The sequence below is a fragment of the Trichosurus vulpecula genome, chromosome 3 (assembly GCF_011100635.1).
Source record: "Trichosurus vulpecula isolate mTriVul1 chromosome 3, mTriVul1.pri, whole genome shotgun sequence".
Lineage (NCBI taxonomy): Eukaryota > Metazoa > Chordata > Mammalia > Diprotodontia > Phalangeridae > Trichosurus > Trichosurus vulpecula.
In genome coordinates, this window is record NC_050575.1 from 35,302,220 (window position 1) to 35,325,958 (window position 23,739).

At 38.8% G+C, this 23,739-nt stretch overlaps 1 protein-coding gene across 1 annotated transcript in view; it reads right to left on the reverse strand.

Moving 5' to 3' along the window:
- GCH1 (GTP cyclohydrolase 1) overlaps positions 1 to 23,739 on the reverse strand; it is a 79,060-nt gene that overhangs the window by 16,276 nt on the left and 39,045 nt on the right. Inside the window, 1 exon segment of the mRNA XM_036748511.1 lies at positions 5,056 to 5,165. Coding sequence (XP_036604406.1) covers positions 5,056 to 5,165 — 110 coding nt within the window.

Here is a 23,739-nt window from a genome sequence, read left to right on the forward strand (position 1 = left end):
GGAGCCCTCTAGCTCATAAACCCAAATGCTGAAACTTTGTTGAACTCTGGTAACTATGTATTGGGTTTTGAATCAGACAAGGTCTGTCTGCTGATGTTTGTAATTTGTTTGTATTTGTTCTGAAGTTCAGGGTACTGACTTATTCCCCTGAACTAAGTGAATGATATTTGTATGCTGAATTAAAATAAGCTTGTCAACCCCTTAATGTAGCTTTCCTTAGTTAAGCAGATCAAAAGAACCTGTGCTTTTGCAGCATGCTGGTAGCATTCTTGTTGTTGGCAAGGATATTGCTGTCAATGACTAGAATAGAGATCACCCTGTGATTGTCACAGGACAGCCTAGTTCCTTTTCCTTTACAGAGATGAACAATGGACTCCATCCTTAAGCTCCTAGGGGAGAACTTCCTCTTGCCAGACAACATGGAAGATTTCAGTCAGCTTCAGTCTAAGCAATGGACCCCCTGCCTCATAGACCTCTACTGGGATGGAATCAGCACAAGGTGATTTGCCACACAAGGGGAGCCGGATGGCATTCAGTATCTCTTCTTCAAGTGGAGGTTCAGCTAGAGAAGAAATGATTACAACCTGAGACATAAGATCTATGGCTTCAGAACTGGTTGATGATGATCTGTTAAGAACAGTATGGAGTGTTCCACCCATGTTTCCAGGATTATGTCCTTGTCCTTGATTGGTATGGCTCCATAAGCACTAGGTAGTTGAGATGCACTAGAGGTCTTGGCTCAGAGATCTTCAGGGCATCATAGAAGCACTTGGGATCACTGCTATCAACAAAGAATTGAATCTCATCTGCCTTCTTACTGAGGCAAGAATCCCACATCTAAGTTTCACTTGCATTTTGCTTCTGATGGAGTTAAATGCTGCCACACTATCCTGCTGATAAACTCTGTGGACTTCTTTTTCATTTCTCACTTAGCAGCTTCTGAATTTCCCCATAATTTTCAATGAATTAACCCTGATATTTGTGGGTGTTCTGATCGAGATGAGCAAATGCAGTGCTGTACATCAAGTCTCTGAAAGCTACCCACTTTTCTTCCTTTTCTTTCTTGTTCCACTGTTGCCAACTCTATGCTGATTCAGCTTTCCCTCCAAGTCAGCAATTAACTTTTCACTCACAGAGAAATATTCTAGCCTGTTATCATTGAGTCTCCTGACAGTTCTTTGGAGGCTCTGCTTTTACTGAATGCAAATGTTTAGCTTGAAGAAGATGAGTCTGTGATTGGTCCAGCACTCTGCACCACATATCACCTTCATCACTCTCACATCCTGCCTGTCTCTTCTGACAATGGTGTAGTTAGGGTGTAAGGGGTGTTCAGTGAGGACCAGTACCTCTGATGAGAGAATTTGCCGAGGCTTTTCAGGGCTCCTCATCCACCTGTCACCTAACTCTCGCCTGTATCTCTAAGAAGCTGTAGCATGTGCAGCAGCTACACTCCCATAAAACTGTCTAGGCACATGGGCCAAAACAAGTTGAGGGTAACCAACAGGGCTCAAACCTGTCTGTGAGTTACGGGGATGTCCACCCAAGTATGTGAAGACTTCTCCCAGGGGAATGGGTAGACAAGAATAATTTTGTTCCAAAGGCCATGAAGGCAGCTGAAGCAGGAGCTGTGGTCATCCACTGCATCCCAGGCAATCACCAATCATCTTGACTTCCATCTTGCCACTGGACACCAATGACACTGTAAGAGTGAGCCTCAAGACTCTGTGCAACTCTGCCTCACTTAAAGCCAATTCATGCACAAGACATCACTCATCACCTACTATTTCATCCACTTTGAAGTACTGTGGCAAAAGGTGAGTGACGAAGCAGCAGGTGCAGATACACTGGAAGCTGTAGCCACAACCTCGCACACAGGTAGCCCAGGCCACAGAGTCATCTTCTCACTAAACCAAAGCAACAGAGGAATTAGGCAGCCTCCTGGGTGTCTGTGCAGCTCTTTTAAGGACTGCACTGCTCACCTAATCATGGGAGGAAGGAGTTAGAAAAGGTGCCCTAAAAATTGTCTGCTTCATCCAAATTCTAGCCTGCTTACCTCAGCAGATGGGGATCTCACCCTGTAGTTGAAACAAAAACCAAGAAAACTTTTGTGAAGATGATTCCACTCACCATTGGAAATGGAATGTATGTATACTCACGGACAACATGAAATCTAGTAGAACTGAGAAACAAACAGCTCTTGTTGCTAGAGAACTCACCAAGTACTATATCCAATTAGCAGCACTGGTGAAACAAGGTTGGTAAAAGAAGACCAGCTTACTGAAGTCAAAGTTAGATACACATTTTTCTGGAGTGGCCGTGGTGGTGGTGAACACTGTGAAGGAGGTGAAGGTTTTGCAATCAGATCCAGTCCAGCCAGCAAGATTGCATGCCTCCCAAAAGTGAATGACAGGCTCATGACAACACAATTGCCATTTATCATCATCAGTGCAATCTTGGTGAGGTCAAAGAAAAATTGTGTGAAAACTTGGAGAGCCTCATTATCAGTGTGCCAAAAGAGGACAAGCTTATAGTTCTTCTGAGTGACTGTAATGCTAGCGTGGGCACAGGCTATCAACTATCAGACATCGCAGAGAGTCTTTGGGAGGATTGGAGTCAGAGACAGCAATAGCAAAGGCCACTTACTGCTGAAGACTTGTGTATCTCATGACTTCTCATCACCAATACTGTCTTCTTCCTACCTAATCACAATAAAACATCATGGATGAATCTTTGAAACACCAGTGTGATGGGGGCCTGATCACCTAACATGAAGCCACCCTTCCAAATCTTGTCCTTTCTACCTCTACAGCTTCTCTGATATGTGACTCCTTCTCTCCATCCCAAGAGCCACTGCCCTAGTAAAGTCTCTCATTACCTGACTTTTATAAAAGCCTTTTAATTGGTCTCCCTGACTCATATTCCCACTCCAATCCATCTTTTACAGCTGCCAAAGTAATTTTCCTAAAGTGCAGGTCTGACTATATCATCTCTGCTCACTCATTAATAATTGCCAGTGGCTTCCTATCATGTCCAAATCAAATATAAAATCCTCTGGCATTTGAGACTTCACAACCTGGCCCTTTCCTAAGTTTCTAGTGTTCTTACACTTGACTTCCCTCCGTGCATTTCATAGTCCAATGTTAGTATATTTGCTGGTCCTTACCCTTAATATTCCCATCTCTTCTCCGCAGCTTTGCATTGGCAATCCTCCATGCCTGCAATGCTCTCGTTCCTTACCTGGCTCTTGACATCTCCACCTTTTTTCAGGACTCAGGTCAAATCCCACCTACTGCAGGAGATCTTGCCTTGTCCCTCAAATAGCTAGTGCCTTCCCTCTGAGGTTACCTTCTATTCATACTGTATGTATATGCCTTATAGGTACCTAGTTATTTTCAAGTTGTCTTCTCCATTAGAATATCAATTCTTTTAGGGCACTTCCTTAACTTTCTTGGAGATTTTTTTAAATTTTATATCCCTAGTATTTAGCACTCACCCTCGCACATAGCAGACACGGAATGCTCGCTGAGTTATTGCCAAACAAAATGAAAACAATCCCCTCACGGAGCTTATATTATGCTGGGGGGCATTTGTAGACAGAGCTTCAATTCATTCTTCTGCTTATTTGATTTTATGGGACATACTCTTTTTTTTTTCTCTTGTTATTTATTTATTTAATATTTTTAGTTTTCAGCATTAATTTTCACAAGAGTTTGAATTGCAAATTTTCTCCCCAGTTCTACCCTCCCCCTACTCCAAGATGGCATATATTCTGATTGCCCCGTTCCCCAGTCAGACCTCCCTTCTGTCGTCCCACTCCCCCCATCCCCTTTTCCCTTACTTTCCTGTAGGGCAAGATAGCTCTATCCACTCCCTCAGGGGTGGTAGTCTCATCCTGAAGGTTTTCAAGTACAGTCTGGGTACCCACTTGTATGGTGGCCCAGTATGTTATGAGAGACTCCCTTTTGTAGATGAGTTGGACAAATGTTGCTAAGGCCCCCACCAACTCTCAAATTCTGTAACTCTGTGTTAGCCATCTGATCATTTCAAACATCATACCTTACCTATACGATATATTAAGTGCACAAAATCAGTATATACATAATAGTGAAATGTAGATAAAACTGAAATTAAGCAATACAGTATAGTGGAAAGAACCCTGAGCTGAGAGACAAGAGATGGGGTCAGACATTGACTCTGCCATGAACTTCCTGTATGATCTTGAACAAGTTCTTCAGTTTCCTCGTCTGTATAAGGAACAGGACAGAATATATGCTCTTTCAGGTACCTTTCAATTCAAAAAGTCTATAATCGTAGTTCTATAACAAAATAATAACAATTTTCATTTCTCAAGTTAAACATATTTGGGATGTGGAATTCAAAAAAGGCTTATGTCTCAACTGATCACCAAAGCTGTATTAGATTCAGTTATGTTTGTCTATATTTGATAAGAGCATTGTACCAGTTTCCTTATGAGAAATCATAACATAAATGTGTTGGGAACAATTCTAGCTATAATATGAAATCCTAGCTATAAATATGAAAATCTGCTTCAAGTCTGATGCTGTGTGTGAAGTTAACATTGCTCTCACCATTGACCATGGAGTGCAGTATTAAATATTCACTTTGGATCACTCACTGCTCGACCAGAATAAAGATCAGAGATTCAGAGAGTCACTGCAGTCACCTTGATTAAAATCCCAACGTAGCTTTTTCAAATCTTTATTGTAACCTATAAGATGGCAAGACTACTATCTAAGATGCTCTGATTTAATACCAAATGTCTGCCCTGGAGGGTTTTTTGTTATTCCATGAAGTGCTTTGAAATAAAATGCCAGAAACTATTAGATTCATCAGTTGATAAAGGGAGAAGAAGTAGGTTTATTTCTAAATGTCATGTGCGTGCGTGTGTGTGTGTGTGTGTGTGTGTGTGTGTGTATACTTTTATGCTACAAAAAGAGACTTGAATTTTACAAAATTTGCTTAAAAAATTACTAACTCCAAAGGTAAATAAAGATAATAAAAGCACAGTCTCCTTTGAGTAAGAGTCAACATTACCTTTCCAACAAATGGCACTAAGTGATGTTCACACATTGAAAACATGTCTATGTCCTTTACAATCACCATCTCATCATGGTCTTCATCAAATATAGCGTCATTCAGGATATCTGAAATTAAATGGTTGTTTTAGTAACATACCTTCCAACTTTGTAAAAAGAAAACTGGTAGCAAAACATCGACAACTTCAGTTTTTCATATTTTAATCTGCATTCTTATGACAGAGACAGAGTCTTATTATTAACCCCTCCAAGCAACTGTTTATCTAAGGACATTTAATATTAAATCACACTTCAGACCTTCATTAACCAAGACTCAAATTTCCCTTGAACATAGTAATACCTTGTTTTGAAGGACTCCACTGAAAACTGGGTTGGACTATCTCTATCCAGAATGTTAGACACATTGCCAAGATGCCTGGTCCCTAGTTAGAGAAGCCAACAGGAAATTTCAGGGATGGGTAGGAGTGTGGCGGAACCAGTTCTAACCAGCTTGCAAACTGGTTATTAAGTTATCAGTGTGAGCATTTACACCTCAGAAATAAGTAATCGCTATAAATCAAGGCTTGGTGTTTTGTTGATTATCTAGACTTGAGAAAATGTAAATAATGTACATACTCTCTTTCGCATCCTGGTTGTTAAATATTTACTAGCATATCCCTTTCTTCCTCTATAAACATTACTTGAGCTCAACAGGAGCTCTGTAGAAGGCTTCAATCCCTGAAATGAAGTCATCACCAGACTGGATGATAGTGGGATGAAGACGATGATTATGATGATGATGATGATGATGAACATTTATAAAGCACTTCAAGGTTTACAAAGTGCTTTACATTCATTATCTCATTTGAGATGGGAGTGCTTATCCTCTGGCAGAAAAGAAAGGATATTTGATGAGTCACCAGGAAGATGATCCCCTTAGTCAAAGTCCCCATTGGCACTGTGGCTCTTAAAAAGGTTAATGACTTCTAGGCATTGAAAAAAAATTTAAGTCTAGGTTATTATCCCTAGAGCCACATTTAAATATGTGGTAGAAATTCATTAGAGTAATTGTCAGGATAATTAAAGTTATAGTGTTAGACAGTTTGCTAAAAACTGAATGAAACTTTTTTCCAGTCAAATTTCCTTTTCTAAGGAATTAGTTTTTCCATTTTAAGTACTCTACCCTAATCATTTTTTCTTTTTAAGGCTAGAGAGAAATAGCCTCCCTGTGCTCTGAAATATATTCTGGGTTTTGTCATTCTTTTAAATAATCATGACCTAATAAAAATTTCAATCATATTTGAGAATCTCCCAGTTACAGAAATAAAAGAACAATTCCTTAAAATGAAGTATAAAGAGAAAAGGAACTGTCAAATGGAACAAAAGCTACAAAAGTTTTAATTTTATCTTCTCAGGACCAGAACATCTCTATCATCAGCTCGGGCAAAAATTCCAGTCCTTTAATTAGGAAGAAGTCTCAGCAAGTGACATATACACTGGGTACCATGTGCATAGGAAACATCCAAATAATGAAGCAACCATTTGTTATGTGCTTACTACATGCCAGGTACTGTTCTAAAAGCTGGGGATACAAACACAAAAAATAAACAGTCTCTTCTCTCAAGAAGCTTACATCATATCAGGGACGACTATATGCACAGAAATACATATACACACATATATTATATATATATATACATACACACACACATATGTGTGTGTACACACACACACACACACACACACACACATATATATATGACATATTTATCTCCAAAATAAATAAAAGGAACACTGGGGAAAGGCACTAGGAAGATCACATAAGGCTTCATATAAAAACTGGTACTTGAACAGACTTTTGAAGGAAATAAGTAATTCTAAGATGTGGAGGTAAAAAGAAAATTCATTATAGGTTTAGGAGACATTCCATACAAAGATGGGAGGTGGAATGTTGAGCATGAAGAACAGCAAAAAATTCATTTGTTTGAACCAAAGAATAAATGAAAGAGAGTGACAAGTGAGAAGGGAGATTGGTGCCAGGTTGTGAAAAGCTTTAAATGTTAAAAACAGAAAAGTTTCTATTTGATCCTGGAGGCAATGGGGAGTCACTGGAGTTTATTGAGTAGGATCATAATATGGGAACACCTGCATTCTAGGAAAGCGTCTTTGTGGAGGATAGATTGGAGAGGGGACAGACTTGAAGAAGGGAGGCTAATTAGGTCTCCGCTAATTGGAGGCTATTGAAATAGTCTAAGGTTAGCGGTGATAAAGACCTGAATTAGAGTGGTGGCTATGTGAGTAGAAAGAAGGGGAAATTTTTATGTGAGAGATGCTGTGGAAGTAGAAATCAGAAGATTTAGCAACTGACTGGATGTGTATGGTGACAGCGCGTGAAAAGTCAAAGATAATACCAAAGTTGCAAAACCTGGGTAATTGGTAGGATGTGGGTAATTACCCTCAACAGAAATAGTTTCCTGTTTCTCAGAAGTAGAGTGGTTTTCCGGGGAAACACAATGAACTTCATTTTGGAAATGCTGAATTTGAGATGCCTATGGGACAACATATTTGAAATGTCCAACAGACAGTTGGTAATGTAGGACTGGAGTTCAGGAGAGAAAATAGGGTTAAATATATAAATCTAAGAATCGTCAACACAGAGATGATATTTAAGCTCATGGGAATGGATGGGCTCACTACGAGAGTTAGTTACTCATAATATATCAAAACCACTTATGTATAACATAGCAATAACCTGGCAACTAGCTCAATATTTACTGTGTCCTAATTTTTTCATTAACATACCTAATTAGCTTTATTTATTCAAGTTATTTTTCTTTTGTAGTGAAGTTTTTCCATGCTGTATTTACCTATATTTTACTCTAACATGTATATATCTAAAAGCTCCCATCTGTAACTAATAAAAACAAAACAAGATCACAGATTGTTTTAATTTCCTGCCTGCTATCAGCACTGAGTAGGTAACCCTGGAAACCAGGATTTGAGACATCATTTCTTATTATTGATTATAACCAACAAAGGCCACAGAGAAGTCATCCAGAGCATTCTCCAAGTTAAGGGTTTGTTCAAAATAACCTAAATACGTCAGCTCCAGGTTGTATATTTTTAACTGTCATTTGCTGTCATTTTATTGTCATTCTTAAGGATGAAAACAACCAAAAACCCACAATATATTTTGCTCTCTCTTAGGTGCTTCATTTTTAAAGTCTCTTTTTGAAAATACTGTACAAATTAAGAGTCCATGGGGATTACTAGACCCTAAACTATAAAGCAGTAGTCATCAAAACTCATTTGGTAATGGTTAAAAAAACAGGAAAGAAAATCGGTGGAATAGTCTAGGTAAGCAAGAAACAAGAACAATAGAAAACAGTAATTCAGTGTTTTATAAAGACAAGCACATAAACTGCTGAGAGAACTATTCTTTTTTAATGAGAATTACTTCAAAAACTAGAAGGCCGTCTTGCGGAAATTGGGTTTGAAATAACATCTTACTTGTTATACCATAACAAGTTCAAGAGTATACCATATATGTCCTGAATACAAAGGATCATACCATTAAAAAACAAAAAAAACAAAAGTGAGACTGGGGACCTTTTACAATTATTGGCCCTCCTAATCTTGGCTCTATACTCAACCAGTTCAAAATTTTAATTGTCCTATACTCCTGAATCCCTTGTCCAACCCCAACTCTGGATTATTCACACCATCTATCTCCTCTGCTCCCACTAACACAGTGAACAATGGTGCTAGAGGAAGTCAGGCAACCATGACAACCTGGGTAGAATACAAATTTAATATCTAATCTCAACTGGTCCATCAGTGCATCAAGAGAAACTTTTTCTTGCTCCCTCCTACCAAACTGATTTAGAAAATCAGTTGTTCCTGTGGTTGTTCCTAACCTTCTTTAATCTCTTCTCAAGACTCCCCCACAACCCTCCCTTTACAATTTCAACAGAGGAACTCAGAGTGAGAAAAAGAGTTCATTCCCTATGAGAGCCCTCTTCTCCTCATCTCTACATCTCCAAAGTCCTTGACTGATGTTCCTCTGGTCTTCCCACCTTTGCTCTAGTTTCTTTTTTAATGATAAGCAGGCTTTAATATAAACAGGTGCTGGAATTAATCAATGTCCATTTCAGGAAGTTTCTTCTCAGAATCTGGTGAGGCGCTTGGATCTATATTCTTTTCAAGTGGCCTGAGCCCCTCCGTGGCTATCATCTTGTCCTTCTACTGGTCCATTCTGTTCCACATGCTCATCACATTATCTTTATTAAGACCAACTCCTACACATGTTGATTCCATACCCTCCCATCTTTTTCAACAGATTTCCCCCACAATCATCCCTTCTCTTTCTCTAATCTTTAAATTCTCTCTTCTTACTGTCTCCTTCCCTATCTTACAAAGTACCTGGGTCTCTTCCATCCGTGAAAACTTTTGCTTCTCCAGATTTCTGCCTATAGTTCTCTTCTCCTTCCAAGCCACTCATCCAGAAAAAGCTGTCTACTCTCACTGCCTCCACTCTAACAGTAATCTAAACAGGATTTTAACAAATCCAATAACCTAATTTGAATCTTCATCAGTCTTGACCTGTGTAACATTTGACACTATTGTCTAATCTCTTCTCCTAAACAGTTTGTATTCTCTGTGATTTCATAACACTGTTCTCTCTTGGTTCATTTCCTAACCATTTTACTGACTGCTCCTTAGTCTCCTTGGCTGTATCATCACCCATGTTCCACCTCTTCACTGTGGGTGTGTCCCAAGACTCTGTCCTGGGCCCTTTTCTTTTTCTACACTTTCTCTCTTGGTGACCTCAGCAATTTCCATGGATTCAATTATCAGCTCGATGTAAATACCTCATATATCGAATTTCTCTCCTAAGCCTAAGTCCCATATCACTAGTAGATTATTAAACATTTTCAATTGGATGTCCCATTTGCATCTCAAACCCACTATTTCTAAGGCAACTGACTCCCCCCCACCCCAAACCAATCCTTCTTCCTAATTTAGGTATTTCTGATGTGGCCATGCCTATCCTTCTAGGTTTAACAACTTTGGAGTCAACTTCAACTCTTCTTTCTCCTTATCCCACATTACTCATTTGGTAATGGTTAAAAAAAAAAAACAGGAAAGGAAATCAGTGGAACAGTCTAGGTAAGCAAGAAACAGGAACAATAGAAGACAGTAATTCAGTATTTTATAACAGAAAGCACAGAAATTACTGAGAGAACTACTCTTTTTTAATGAGAATTACTTCAAAAACTAGAAGGCAATCTTGAAGAAATTAGGTTTAAAACAACATCTTATTTGTTATACCATAATAAGTTCAAGTGTGTACCATATGTGTCCTGAATACAAAGGATCATACCATTAAAAAACAAAAAAACAAAAGTGAGACTGGGGACCTTTCACAATTATTGGCCTTCCTAATTTTGACTCTATACTCAACCAGTTCAAAATTTTAATTGTTCTATATTCATGAATCCCTTGCCCAACCCCAACTCTAGATTTATTCACATCACCTTCTACAAGATCTCTCTCATCTAGTCCTTCTCTCACACGTCTTCCCCTTCTCTCCACTCACATAAGCCACCATCCCAGTTCAAGCCTTCATTACCTCTGGTCTAGACTACTGACCTCATTGGTCTATGACTTAAATCTTTTCTCCAATTCATCCTCCACTTAGTTGCAAAAATGATATACCTCAAATAAGGGTCTGGCCATGTCATCCTCTTGATCAATAAATTCCAGTGACTTTCTATAATCTTCAGTATCAAATACAAACTCTTCCATTTGGCATTTCAAGCCCTTTACACTTTGACATAACCCACATTCCCAGGATTATTATGCACTTTATAGTTCAGCCAAACTGGTTGCCTTGTTATTCCTGACTAGTGAAACTCCATCTTATATATACAATAACTACAGTTTAAATGAAGTCATTAAAAGCAAGTAGAATTCTGAATAATGGAAAAACCAATAAAGGTCCTAGAGAGCAGCTGATAAAAATTTCCCTTTCCTTCATGGCAGAGCCCTGGAGAATAGTAAGACAGAATATTACACACATCATCAAATATAATCAATAAAATGGAAATTTATGTTTATTTTTTTTTCTTTTTAACAAAGGAGTTTTCAGTCTGTAGGGGAGTGGGAAATATCTATGAGGTAAGGACAAAAGGAGTCAATAAATTTTTTTAAAGAAAATATAGTACAACAGGGCATTATAGTGTTCCACTAATGGCCTATCTACAGTACTTACATAAGCATTCTATTAAGCATCCATACTATTCTGGGCTGAAAAAGAAAAATGGCATGTGGTATTTATCTTCCTTTAAAAAACTTGCATTCTAAAGGATAAAATATATAAACATGACTATGAAAAAAGAAAGAGTACTGAACAAGTACTCTGAGAAGAAATTAGGTAAATGGAACCAAATATATGCAGTGTTCATGCAGTTTCTATAGGAGAAGAAAGAACTCTCAAAAGATGCTATTTATTTTGGAGGTGTGATTGCAGGAATAATATTGTTGCTCAACGATCATTTCCAAAAGAGAGACCTGAGAGGAAGCTAATCACCTGCCTTTGTGTATCATCTCCTTCAGAGGTCAGTAGATAGGCTGTCAGCTAAAAGGGAACACAGAGCACTCAACATGATGTTGCTTCTTTATGATGCAAAATGGTTTCGAACAACTCTGTTCACAAGTATATGAACTATAATAACCATTCACAGGTTATCTGTTTCAATGACTCATCAAACAGATTGCTGAAATCCTCTGAGCACCTGACTTCAGACACTGCTTCTAGGTGTCAACTTCAGTTGGGTATCGGCATCGGGTGTGGAGCTACGTGTACAGCCATCATCACAAAGCCCCTCTTATCACTGTAATTTAATGATGTGAGATATTTAAATCACTCCAATTTCTCAGAAAATACTTTAACAACACAAAAGCCTATCGCTCCCTTTTTGAGTTTGTTCTAAGATAATTTGAATATTGATGCATTTCCTGGTAACAGATTTCTTCCTGCAATCATAGAACCAGAGAATTTGAGAATTGGGAGGGACAGTCAAATCACACCCATTCCAAAAGGGAATCTCCACCCACCCACCCACCCCATAACATTAGTAACAAATGATAATCCAGCTTCTGATTCAAGATCTTCAAGGTGGAAGAACTCACTGCCTCACTTTCAGACAAGTCTAATTGTTTGGAAATGTTTTCCAACACTCACCCTAAATTTGTCTGCCTGCTACTTCCCTCCATTGCTCCTGGTTTGGCCCTCGAGAGGCCACAGGATAGCCCTTCAAATACTGAAGCAGTATTTTTCTCCCCATCTCTCTTCCTTTCTCCAAGCTACATATGCCCAGTTCCTTCAATCAAACTTCATTATCATAGACTCAAAGCCCTTTACCATCTTGATGGTTTTCCTTGGACATTCTATAATGTATTTATTAACGTTTTTCTTAACCATGCCACTTAATTCCAGATAATAATGATATTAGCTAGCATTTGTATAAGGCCTTAAGATTTGCATAATCTTTTTATAAATATTATTTTATTTTTTTCTCACAACATCCCTGCGAGGTAAGTGCTATTATTAACCCCATTTTATAGACGAGGAAACTGAGGCAGAGGTTAGGTGTCTTTCCAAGGCCACACGTCCGACGACAAAGGCAGAGCATATATAGAGACTATTGCCTCCCCTGTCTGTCAGTCAGTTAACAATTTAGGGCAGGTAAGTGGCACAGTCGGCCTGGAGTCAGGAAAACCTGTGTTCTGATTTAGCCTCAGACATTTATTAGCTAAGCAATTCTGGACAAGCCATTTAATCTTTTTTTGCCTCAGTTTCCTCATCTCTAAAATCGGATAATGATAGTACCTATCTTCCAGGGTGGTTGTAGAGATTAAATTAAATTGTAAAGTGCTTAGTACAGAGTCTAGCACACATTAAGTGGTATATAAATGTTAGCTATTATTATTAAGAAGCATTTTTTTATTTTATTTTTTTAATTTATGGAATAAAGCAAGCATTTCCATAGCATAGCACAATAAAAATGATGATTGTACATGAAACTGCAAATCTACTATGTACAACTTGCTATTTCAAGTAGACAACAAAACTATCACGTAAATTTCTTTTTTTTCTCCTCCCTCCTACAGGCTATATAGTGGCTAACACTCTTTGAAGACCATCCCATTTCTGGCTATGGGGTCATTTGTAAAGGTCTCTCCTAACCATGTGGTTAGCAAACCAGAACCAGTTACCATGCCTACCCGGTCCATTTTTTCCCAAAGCATTTCCATTACATGTCATCACAACCCTCCCAGGAGAAATCTCCACTACATGAAGGATTTGTATCAGTCAAGCAAAATGATATACTGTATCTGTGCACCAGTCACTGTTACACATGCAACACTCCCTTCCCTCTTTAGTCTTTTTGCAATGGCTGTTCTTCCTACTTTGAATGCTCTCCCTTTGGCTTCCTTTTAAGCTCCGCTGAAACTCCACCTTCTACAAGAAGACATTTCCAGTTATCCCAAATACTTATGCTTTCACCTTTGGGATTAATTGCAACTGGCAATACAAAGGCATGCTACTTTTAGAAAAAAAAAAAAAAAAGAGAATGTATTTCCTCCTTTTCAAGAAATCCTATCTGGAAGCAGGAGGCCAGAAGCTACAAATATCACTACTAATGTTAGGGAAGTATAAACCACCTAAACGACCTTGAACTACACTTGAGTTTGTGACCTTCCAAGCTGCAAAGACCTTGGCCACATGGGGAAGGGGCTGAATTATTCTGCTTGAATACATGCACTGTCATGACACACACAGGTGGGGTCATAACAGGCTAGAGATTTTCCACCCACTAGAAGAATTTCCTGAATCTTCTCCCCCATGGCTCCTGATTTATCCCCATTATCCAACATCTGTTGCTTCCAAAAGGAGAGAGAAGTAAAATAAAATAGGTGGCTGTTCATTTCAACTCAAGTATCTTTGAGAACCTTTTATGTGCTCATCACAGGCTAGCCTCCCTTCCTGGAAAACCCTTCCTCCTCACCACCTGCTCTTAGAATCCCTAGCTTGCCTTAAAGCTCACAGCTGAAACACGCATTTTCAGACACAGTCAAGGTAGAAATTGGTTTTATTTGACTATTAATATTTGTTATAATGGTTTTGTTTTTCCTTTTGCTCAGTGGAATGGGGGCAGCAGGAAGGGAGAGAGGAACCATGGAAAAGGCTGTAAAAAAATTGGGGGGCGGGGAACCAAAGCTTAGCCTAAATGAGGCCATGCCTAATACCTCCCAACCCACCCACCCCAAGTTGTTTGTTCTTTCTTCCCTTCCCCCAAATTACTATTTATACATTTTGAACTTACTTACACATGTTGTTTCTCCAACAAGGGCTATTTGTTATTGTCTTTATATGCCAATCACCTAGATTAATGCCTGGTACATATTAGGCACTTAATAAATATTTGTTGGGATAGCTAGGTGGCTCAGTGGATAGAGTACAAGGCCTGGAGTCAAGAAAACTCATCTTCCCAAGTTCAAATCTGGCCTCAGATGCTTACTAGCTGTGTGACCCTGGGCAAGTCACTTAACCCTGTTTGCTTCAATCTGTAAAATGAGCTGGAAAAGGAGATGGCAAACCACTCCAGTATCTTTGCCCAGAAAACCCCAAATGGGATCATGAAGAGTAGGACACAAGTCAACAACAACAAAAAACAAAAATTTCTGCTGGCTTCTTGATAAGCACTCTGTTGGGTGAGAGGGCAATGCAGAAGAAATAATATAATCTTTGACTTCAAGGAATTTAGTAATGTGGAGAGATGAGAATTATCCATGAACGTTTGTTTAAATGTGACAAAGATAAAAATAATGATAGTGATAATAACTAGCATTTGTACAGGGCTTTAAGATTTGCAAAATCCCTTTAAAAGTATTCTTATTTTGTTCTCACAACATCCCCGTGAGGTGGGTGCTATTATCAATCCCATTTTATAGATAAGGAAACTGAGGCAGTGGTTAAGTGTGTTCCCAGCGTCACACAGTCAGTGAGTACCTGAGGTCACATTTGAACTCAAGTCTCCCTGACTCCAGGCCCCCGCACCTTCTCCACTGAGCCACATAGGGGATTCAATTCCTCCGATATGGTTGATGCCTATGCTTCTTATTTTATAGATAGGGAAACAGATGGGAAAAGCTTATATGTCATGGCCCAAAGTTATATGACTGCTAAGGGGGTAGAATAGGGTGAAGAGCCCAAACCATCCAAGGCTAGAAAGAATCCTTTCTATTATTCTGTGCTACCTCTTTCGTCAAGTGGTATGTAAGAGACTTGCAGTTTCATGTGCAATCATCTTTTTTTTAAATTATACTATACTGTGGACATGCTTATTTTATCCCATAAATTAAAAATAAAACAAATAAATGGAAAAAAAATATGATCGTGGTCCAGCATGTATTAGTAAACTATTGGTTTCCCACCAAAGAATGAAAGGACCTCTTTTTTGCAAAAAAAAAAAAAATTGTCACAGATCCTCACACATGCATAGTACATATACATATATTAAACTATTAGCATCAGTTTATTAAGAAATTACAAGATGGCAGAAAGCTATAAAGAATTCTATGATGTTTTTAAATGAACTTTTATTTTATCAATCACAGTAGCATTTTTATACATTCGAAAGGTTATATATGTATATATACATACACAAAAACAGATATTGTGCCATGTCTGACTCTTTAGACCCTACTGTCCACGGGGTTTTCCTGGAGAAGTTTGCCATTTCCTTCTCCAGTAGATTAAGGTAAACAGAGGTTAAATACCTTTCCCCAGGGTTACAAAACTAGTAAATGTCTGAGGCCACATTTGAACTCAATTCTTTCTGACTCCAGGCCCTGCATTCACTGAGTTGTCTAGCTGCCTCTTATACACATATATATACACACACATATACACACACACACACACACACACACACACACATATATATATATATATATATATATACACACACATGTACATATTTTTCTATGTAATAATATGAGCTATTATGTGGAAGACATGATAATTCACACAGAATCAGGGTCAGTTCCATATACCGAGAGAACTTCATAAAGACTCTTATGAGGGACCACAGAGACTCTATCTGGCCTTAGCAAGGCCTGTGGAAGCACATTGAGGTCCCTACCTCCCTGCTCCCCATTTTAAAAATACTAAGAAAATGTTTTTCTCCATATCTTAGTCTGAAGCCTTTGGATCAATAGAAAGAGAAAACAACATCAATCTTTCTTTAAGTATCAATTTGCTAAACTTTTTGCTAAATCTTTTTTTGTACCCTTCCTATCAAAGGCCTAACTGGTTTCTAACCCATCCCCAAGCCTTATAGGCTGATAAGCTCAGGATGGCCTTCCCTGCTTACGTGATTAGGACAATGATCAGACTAAGACTAGGAATAAGTCTGAATATTTCAGTTAATAGAAGACTGAATTCACCTTTGACCAGGCAAAAAAGAAAAATCCTTGGAGGGAATCGTAGAAAGAGGGATTGGATGATTCTAAGAAAATTATTCCCTTGGCTTTCATAGTGACATTTTAAGTTACTTTTGTACTAAGAATCCTTCCTCAATCTTTACTCTGCAATTTTCTCTACTATTTAAGAATATTATAAATTAAAATTAAAAATATTATGAATAATTCTAAAGTGGCTTGTTAAAGAGATTTTCAAAAGCATTAGGATACTTCGAGAAATTTTTGCACCCTCTCAAAGGAAGAAATGCTTAGAATTAGTTTAATTTAATTAGTAAAAATTATCTCTGGTAAAACCTAAAACCCAGAGTACTGGTTTTTTTCTTCAATAACTTCAACAAGTATTCATCTATGAACCCACTACCACTTGGTGCAGCCTGTTCTAATTTAAGGGAAATTTTTCCTTCCACTGGACTAAATTTGACTCTAACTTCTACCCACACCCTAATTTGGCCCTCCAAAGTTGAGCAGAACAAGTCAGTCATTCTCTCATTCAATAAGCACTTACTAGGTGTCTGTAACATATGAAGCAAGAAAAGGCAAGTTGGCAGAGAGGCTGCAGAGCCAACCTTGGAGTCGGAACAATTTGGCTTCAAGTCCTAACTCTGACACACAGTGTTTATGTGAATTTGGTCAAATCTCTTAATCTCTCAGTGCTCAGACTATATAGTGCAGAAGAGCTGCCAATCCTCATGAGGGGAGGATGCTTCCTCCTTGCTTCCCTACACCAACAAAATCACAAATTTGAATACTGCTCTCCCCACCTCAAAATGTGCTAAGTCCTATGCAAGGCACTGAGGAGGCAGAGATAAAAGTGAAAGTCCCTGCCCTCAAAGGAGTTTATATTCTAGGGGGAAAATAATATGTATACCTGGGAGTAAATAAAAATGTATGCAATGCAAATATGAAGTGATGGGGTCTGATGCATAATCGGCCAAGGGCATGAGGAAAGTCCTCCCGTAGGTGGTTGTGCTTGAGTCAAGGTTTGAAAGAAGTTAGGGCTCCTAAGAAGTGAAAATGAGGAAGAACTACATCCCAGGAATGGGAAACAGCCTGCACTGAGCCAAAGAGATGAGAGATACACAAGGAAATAGTCACTTTTTAGCTTGAAGGCAGAGAGTGAGTGAAGGGTAGGATGTGTTGTAAGCCTTGGAATGGTTGTCTGTAGTGTTTTACAGCCTGAAACAGTTTCCTTTTTAGCCTAGAAAGCCGTTGTAGTTTTTTGAGTAGAGAAAGACAGACTCAAAATTTCCAAACATACCCTAAACAACCAGCTTTGATATGGCATAATCTCAAGTCATTCTGTCATCCTGTTTGCCTTGCTCTGGGCACTCTCGACCTTATCAATGTCCTTTCTCAAATGTGGCACCCAATAATAAACACAATACATACATTTTGGCCAAGGCTATAAGAGGTCGAATGTAAACTTGTTATGATGAGTTATCCTATATATTTTTATTGGAACTACTAGGTCCCTCCAGGATCAGTGGCTAACAGATTGGGAACGACTAGTAAAGACTATGACTGTTATGGTCGGGGATGGGAGATTTTAATGTTGGTGGCATAATCAGTAATGGCTTTAAAAAAAAAAGAAATCTGAGATAGCTCTTTGAGAAAAAAAATGGAACAATGGGAAAAGGAATGGAGTAAGTTACACAACTTGGATTTGAATCCTGAGCCTCATTCTGCAAAGTAGAGATAATACTTGCCCTCCCTTCCTCACAAAATTATTGTAGGAAAAAGTACTTTGAGCACCCTAAAATGCTACATAAACATGAGTTTTTATTGAGTTCTTGTAGAAGGGTACTAGACGTTCACACACACACACAAAAAGAGTCTGGGAAAGAAAACACAGGTGTCGGAGCTGAGTAATGGTGTAAATCAATCAAGTCACCCCATCCCACTTAGAGTAAGTGATACCATGCTCAGTCAGTGGACTGAACTCAATCTTGTTCTTTACATTAAGCATGGAATTGGGATGATGTGACAACTCCAATGCTGAGCTAGTTTTAAAAGCATTCATGAGATGGTGTTCCAGGAAATTTCCTGACAGAGTCACTGGGGGACAGAGGAGGAAGCGGAGGCCTTGGTTTGAGCCTCATCCTAGGTCTCCTCCCTCCCCACCTTTTTGGCCAAAGGAGAAGCTTGGAAAGATGTGGAGGATTTTGGATTTGACATCTTCCCATCTACCTCCTAGCACTACCCCAAGATCAGCCGACTGATGTGTCTGCATTGTTTACCAAGGGCAAACAAGAAATAAATTCATGGGGCAGCTAGGTGGTACAGTGAGTAAAGCACCAGCCCTGAAGTCAGGAGGACCTGAGTTCAAATCCGGCCTCAGACACTTGACACACTTAGTAGCTGTGTGACTTTGAGCAAGTCACTTAACCCCTATTGCCTCCCCCACCCCTGCAAAAAATTAAAAAAGACAAATTCACAGCTCCAGGAGGAGTCCAAAAAAAGAAAATTACACTATGCCATAGGTAAACTACTCGAGTACCCCACCAATAGAAGGAAAGGACCTAAAGCAACCCAGAGCTATGAGTTACTTCTTTGCCACATGTGCTCTCAAAGCTTGAGCCCACTTTCCACTGGACTCTGTGTGTGCTTGTGGGAAAGTGCGCCATATACTTTTGGAAGGATGTTTGTCATATACCAGTTTTCTCACTGTATCTCCTCAGTGAATGATGATTTAATACTGGCTGTAAACATTTTCAGCTGCCAATACTGAAGAAAAGCAAACCCTCATTAGAGAACCATCTCTGACTTTTCAGGGGTACCCCTAGAATTGTGAGAGAGAGATGTAGCCTTGCTCTGGAACCTGAGACTCAGGACTACAGAGGGAAGGCAAGTCCCAATATGAATATAGGAGGTAAAATCCTTCCAGATAGTCTTCCTCATCACGTAGGTGTGTAATTTCACATCCAGACAAATCACTTCCAGTAACTATTGTTATCTGGGAAACTCACTGAGGCTTAATGTGAAAAGAACAAGTTCATATTACAGAGCCTACACTTGCAAGAAAAACCCATACTCAGTGTAAATAACAAGGTAAAGAAAGTACATGTAACTTCTGGTCAAAATAATTACTATCTGGAACAGTATTAATTGCATGGAAGAAGCAAATAAAATTCCTCAAAAATATAAATATATACATGTTAATTGTATTTTATACTATTGAAATGGATAAATTGACATGCAAAGATGGTGGTACTAACACCACGGGCATTAATACTATTGATAAGACATGCCCTTGAGGTTAACCTTTTTTTTTTTAACTTCAGTCATCTATGCCCCTTTACAACTAATACAATACATTTATAAGGCATATAATTAGGGATTATGTAATGACCACAATAATAATAATAATAATAATAATAATAATAATAATAGACAAGTTTCTAAGGAAATAGTAGAAACTTGTAAGTATATATCACTGTGGGTTGCAAAAATTGAGCGCTTATGAAATGCCTCAAAAAACATGATCAGATGGCCAGAACCACGCACTATTAACATGACACATATAGGTTCTAACCTTCCCACTATCACTGGTCAGTTGTATACCTAGAACAAGGCTACCAATTCTCCCCTCAGGGTTTTAAGGGTACCACTAAAAGGTTAGGAGATTCTTTTCTTAATGTTATCACTCACAATATCCCATCCAGTATTTTTCTCCCAAATCCACACCAGTTAATCTCTCTTCAATATCATTTAGCCAGTGATTCACCAATATCGACTAAATATTAATTAACCAATTAATAGCAATTAGCTTTTACAAAGGGATATTTTCTGAGAACATATAGCAAAAGTGGGACAAAAACCTCCACAACTACCTCGGCCCCTAGAGAGATTGGCTTCAAATTTAAAGTAACTGATGCTAACATTCCCTCCCCCAAGTTCCTTTTGAGGTATGGTATGGTCAATAGACAAGTGACTCCCTTTTTGCAGGACATGTTGTCTTGGCTTCTGGGTAAATACACGGCTGTGCTGAGTCAAGCAGGCTATTTCTTAAAGTCCTAAGCCTGGCTGTTCCTGCTACTAGCAGGCTCTGCTATGGATGCTAGTTGCTGGACTGTATCATTAATGTATTTTTTGCTTGATGGGAAGATCTTTTCTATCCATTAATAGGCCCACATGACCTGCTTAAGTCACATGGAAGCCTAAGTCACACGAGCCTGAGTACAAGGGTTGCAATGCCCTCTGACCCTCAAGAAGTGTATATATACTTAGAGGTCAGAATTTTGCTTTGGGGCTCACTCATGGGAAGAGTGTTTGTGTGATGTAGCCAGATGAGATTCTGGGTAGCCATTAAGGAGCCCCGTGGCTTTGAAAACCCAGATGTTGGTGCTTCTCTCTCTGGCAACTACGTATATATTGCTATGGTCAGACAGTAAGAAGCCCTGTCTGCAGATTTGTGTTTGTGCTCTGTTTATATAATTTCTGCTTGTAATTTCTATTTGTATTTGCTTTGAAGTTCAGGGTGTTGACTTTTCCCTGAACTAAGTGAATGGTGTGTGTGTGTGTATATATGTGTATATATATATATATATGTTTTATTAAAGTAAGATTGTTGACCCCTTTAAAGTTGCTTTCCTTTAGAAAAGCAGATCAAAGAACCTGTGCCAGCAATCCCCCTGTGTGATGGTGTTATTGGTTCTATGCCCCCACGGCAGCTGCAAGCAGCATTGTTGCTACATGGACAGATGATTCTTCTGACTTTGTGAGCAAGGTCCTGACCTCATCCAGTCCAATTCCTTCATCTAGGACCAGGAAAGAATAGACACAACAAGAATAGAAGAAAAAGTTGCCAAGTGTTCATGGACACATGGCAGAGAAGGCAGTTAAAATTACCTCTTTCCCTACCCAGTGGCTAACAAACAGCATTTCTTCCTCCTCACTCAAAAGGGGAAGAGAGATTTCACTTGTCTGTGATTTTTTTTTAAACATACAGTCAGTTCTGGCTCAACATCCAAGTAAAAGACTTTTAGTCACAGTGTCAGCCGTCAGCAGTCAAAAAATATAAGCATATGCTCTAAAATGAAGAAGGGTCATAACCCTTCCATTATGGCCCAGAAGCAGGTTCACTGAACCTCCACACGAACTGGTAGCAAGCAGAGCACATGATGGGCTTCCATTATATTAACTAAAGTCAAATTCTCCAAGAATTCAACAAGTAGATTGACATTTTGCTCACAATTTTCCAAACATAATCTTCAGCCCATAAAAATTTAAGAATAATATTTTAATAGATGTTACCATACCAAATACGCATAATGCCGAAACTACATGGAATTAAAAGACCTCAAAATATAGAATCCTAGTGTAAGAAATAAAAGTCATGTGTGAACCAGATGAAATATGGGTATGTGTGCGTCTGTATGTCTGTTACTGTGTCCTGCACTGCTACTAGAATCATCTTGAAAATTCAGTCAGTGCGTCCACAGTAGATGAGGTTTCCTTGCAACACTTATTAAATTGCAAAAGTCAATCCCTTATCCACTATTCTCCATAAAATAACATTAAGAAGATAGTGTCTTGTAAGATGAGAAACAGAATGGGAGTAAAATAGTTGACATTCATATAGCACTTTAAGGCTTGCAAAGGATTTAACATATTATGATTCTGTTCTTTACAACAGCCTTTAAAGAAGATGCCCAAGTTGTTATCTTCATTGTATAGATGAGGGAATTGAGGTTCACAGAGGTTAAATAATTTGCTCATGTTCACATAGATTAGAGGTGGAATTTGAAGTCGGTTCAACCTTGCCTCTACAGGATCCACTTTGGCAAGTTACTCCTCCTAGAGAGGTTTTCTGTGTGGAGTTAAATGACTGAGCAGAGCTAGTTTTCAATCCATGGTGATTAATATACAAAGGGCACTGTCTGTCATTGTCTTAAAGCAGGAACTGCAAATCACTCTCCTCCCCAGGTCTAAGAGAAACTGGTATCATCCCTGTTTCTTTTTGATGTTTCTAAAGCAACCCCAGGAAATTTTTTTTAACTTTTAAAAATTGATTTTTTTTGTTTCACATAAATCAATCAACAAGCAATTTATCATGTATCCACTATGTTCCAGGCACCGTACTAGGCACTGGACAATATTGGTCATGGTAATTACAGTGTTCATTTTTATTATAGTATTCTGTCTTACATATACTATTGTAGTCATCATGTATATATCTGTACCTTATATACTCTCAGATCCAGACTGGCTACATCATGGTTCAAGGTGACCCTGAAGGGTTGAGGTGTCTCTTCTCTACTATGAATGGCTCACACCCATGCAGCAGGATCTTCCCAATTAACAGGCCACTGAATAATAGCACTAGTTCCATTTAACCAATTAACAATATCAATTAGTTTTTACAAGGGAATACTTATTTCAAAGATACAGCGAGAGCAAAAATCTGGCAAACATTTACCCCAATACCTCTGGGACATAATTTCCACTATACCATTTTGGGCTGGAGCAATGGGTTCAAAACTTAGCGCTGTTCCCTACACAATATCAGTCCCACCAAGTTCATGTCCAAAAGTGTACTGCTACTACATTAGTCCTCATCACGGACACCCCTTAGCTGTAATCCCAAAGGTTATTCCTGGAGATCGTTTCTTATGGCATTGATGGGAAAGCCGGCCTGGACTGGGTATCCCAGATGCCTGTGGCTCCATCTTCCAAGCTTCCAAAATTTCCAAGGTCAACATGGTTTCTCACCAGATCACTAAAGAGTCACCAAATGAAGCCTATACAGAATGAGGCAAAAGAGAGAAGAGCTCAAGCTCAATAGGCCTTTTTTACAGTCTCTGAAGCTAAACAAAAAGCCACCTTTTCAACATGTGGTTAGTTAACTGAAAACCATTAAGTGGCACTTGGGCAGGGACCTATCGATGGCCAATCGATGAGAGCTAGAGTGAATTAGGTTTTCTTTAAGGCATGGTCTTTAAGAAAGAAATCTATCCAGTCAACTCCAAGATAACTAGGGAGGTTTCAGGCATCAAAATTTACCTTCCTTGGGAGGAGGATGGGTGGGAGAAGAGGGGAAAGGAGTTATTTTTTGGGCCCTGAGGGCTTAGAATGAATGCAAGTAATTGTTTCTCTTTCAGTCAGCAATCCTCAGGGTCTTCCCCTCATAGTTTTATTTTATTTTTTTTAA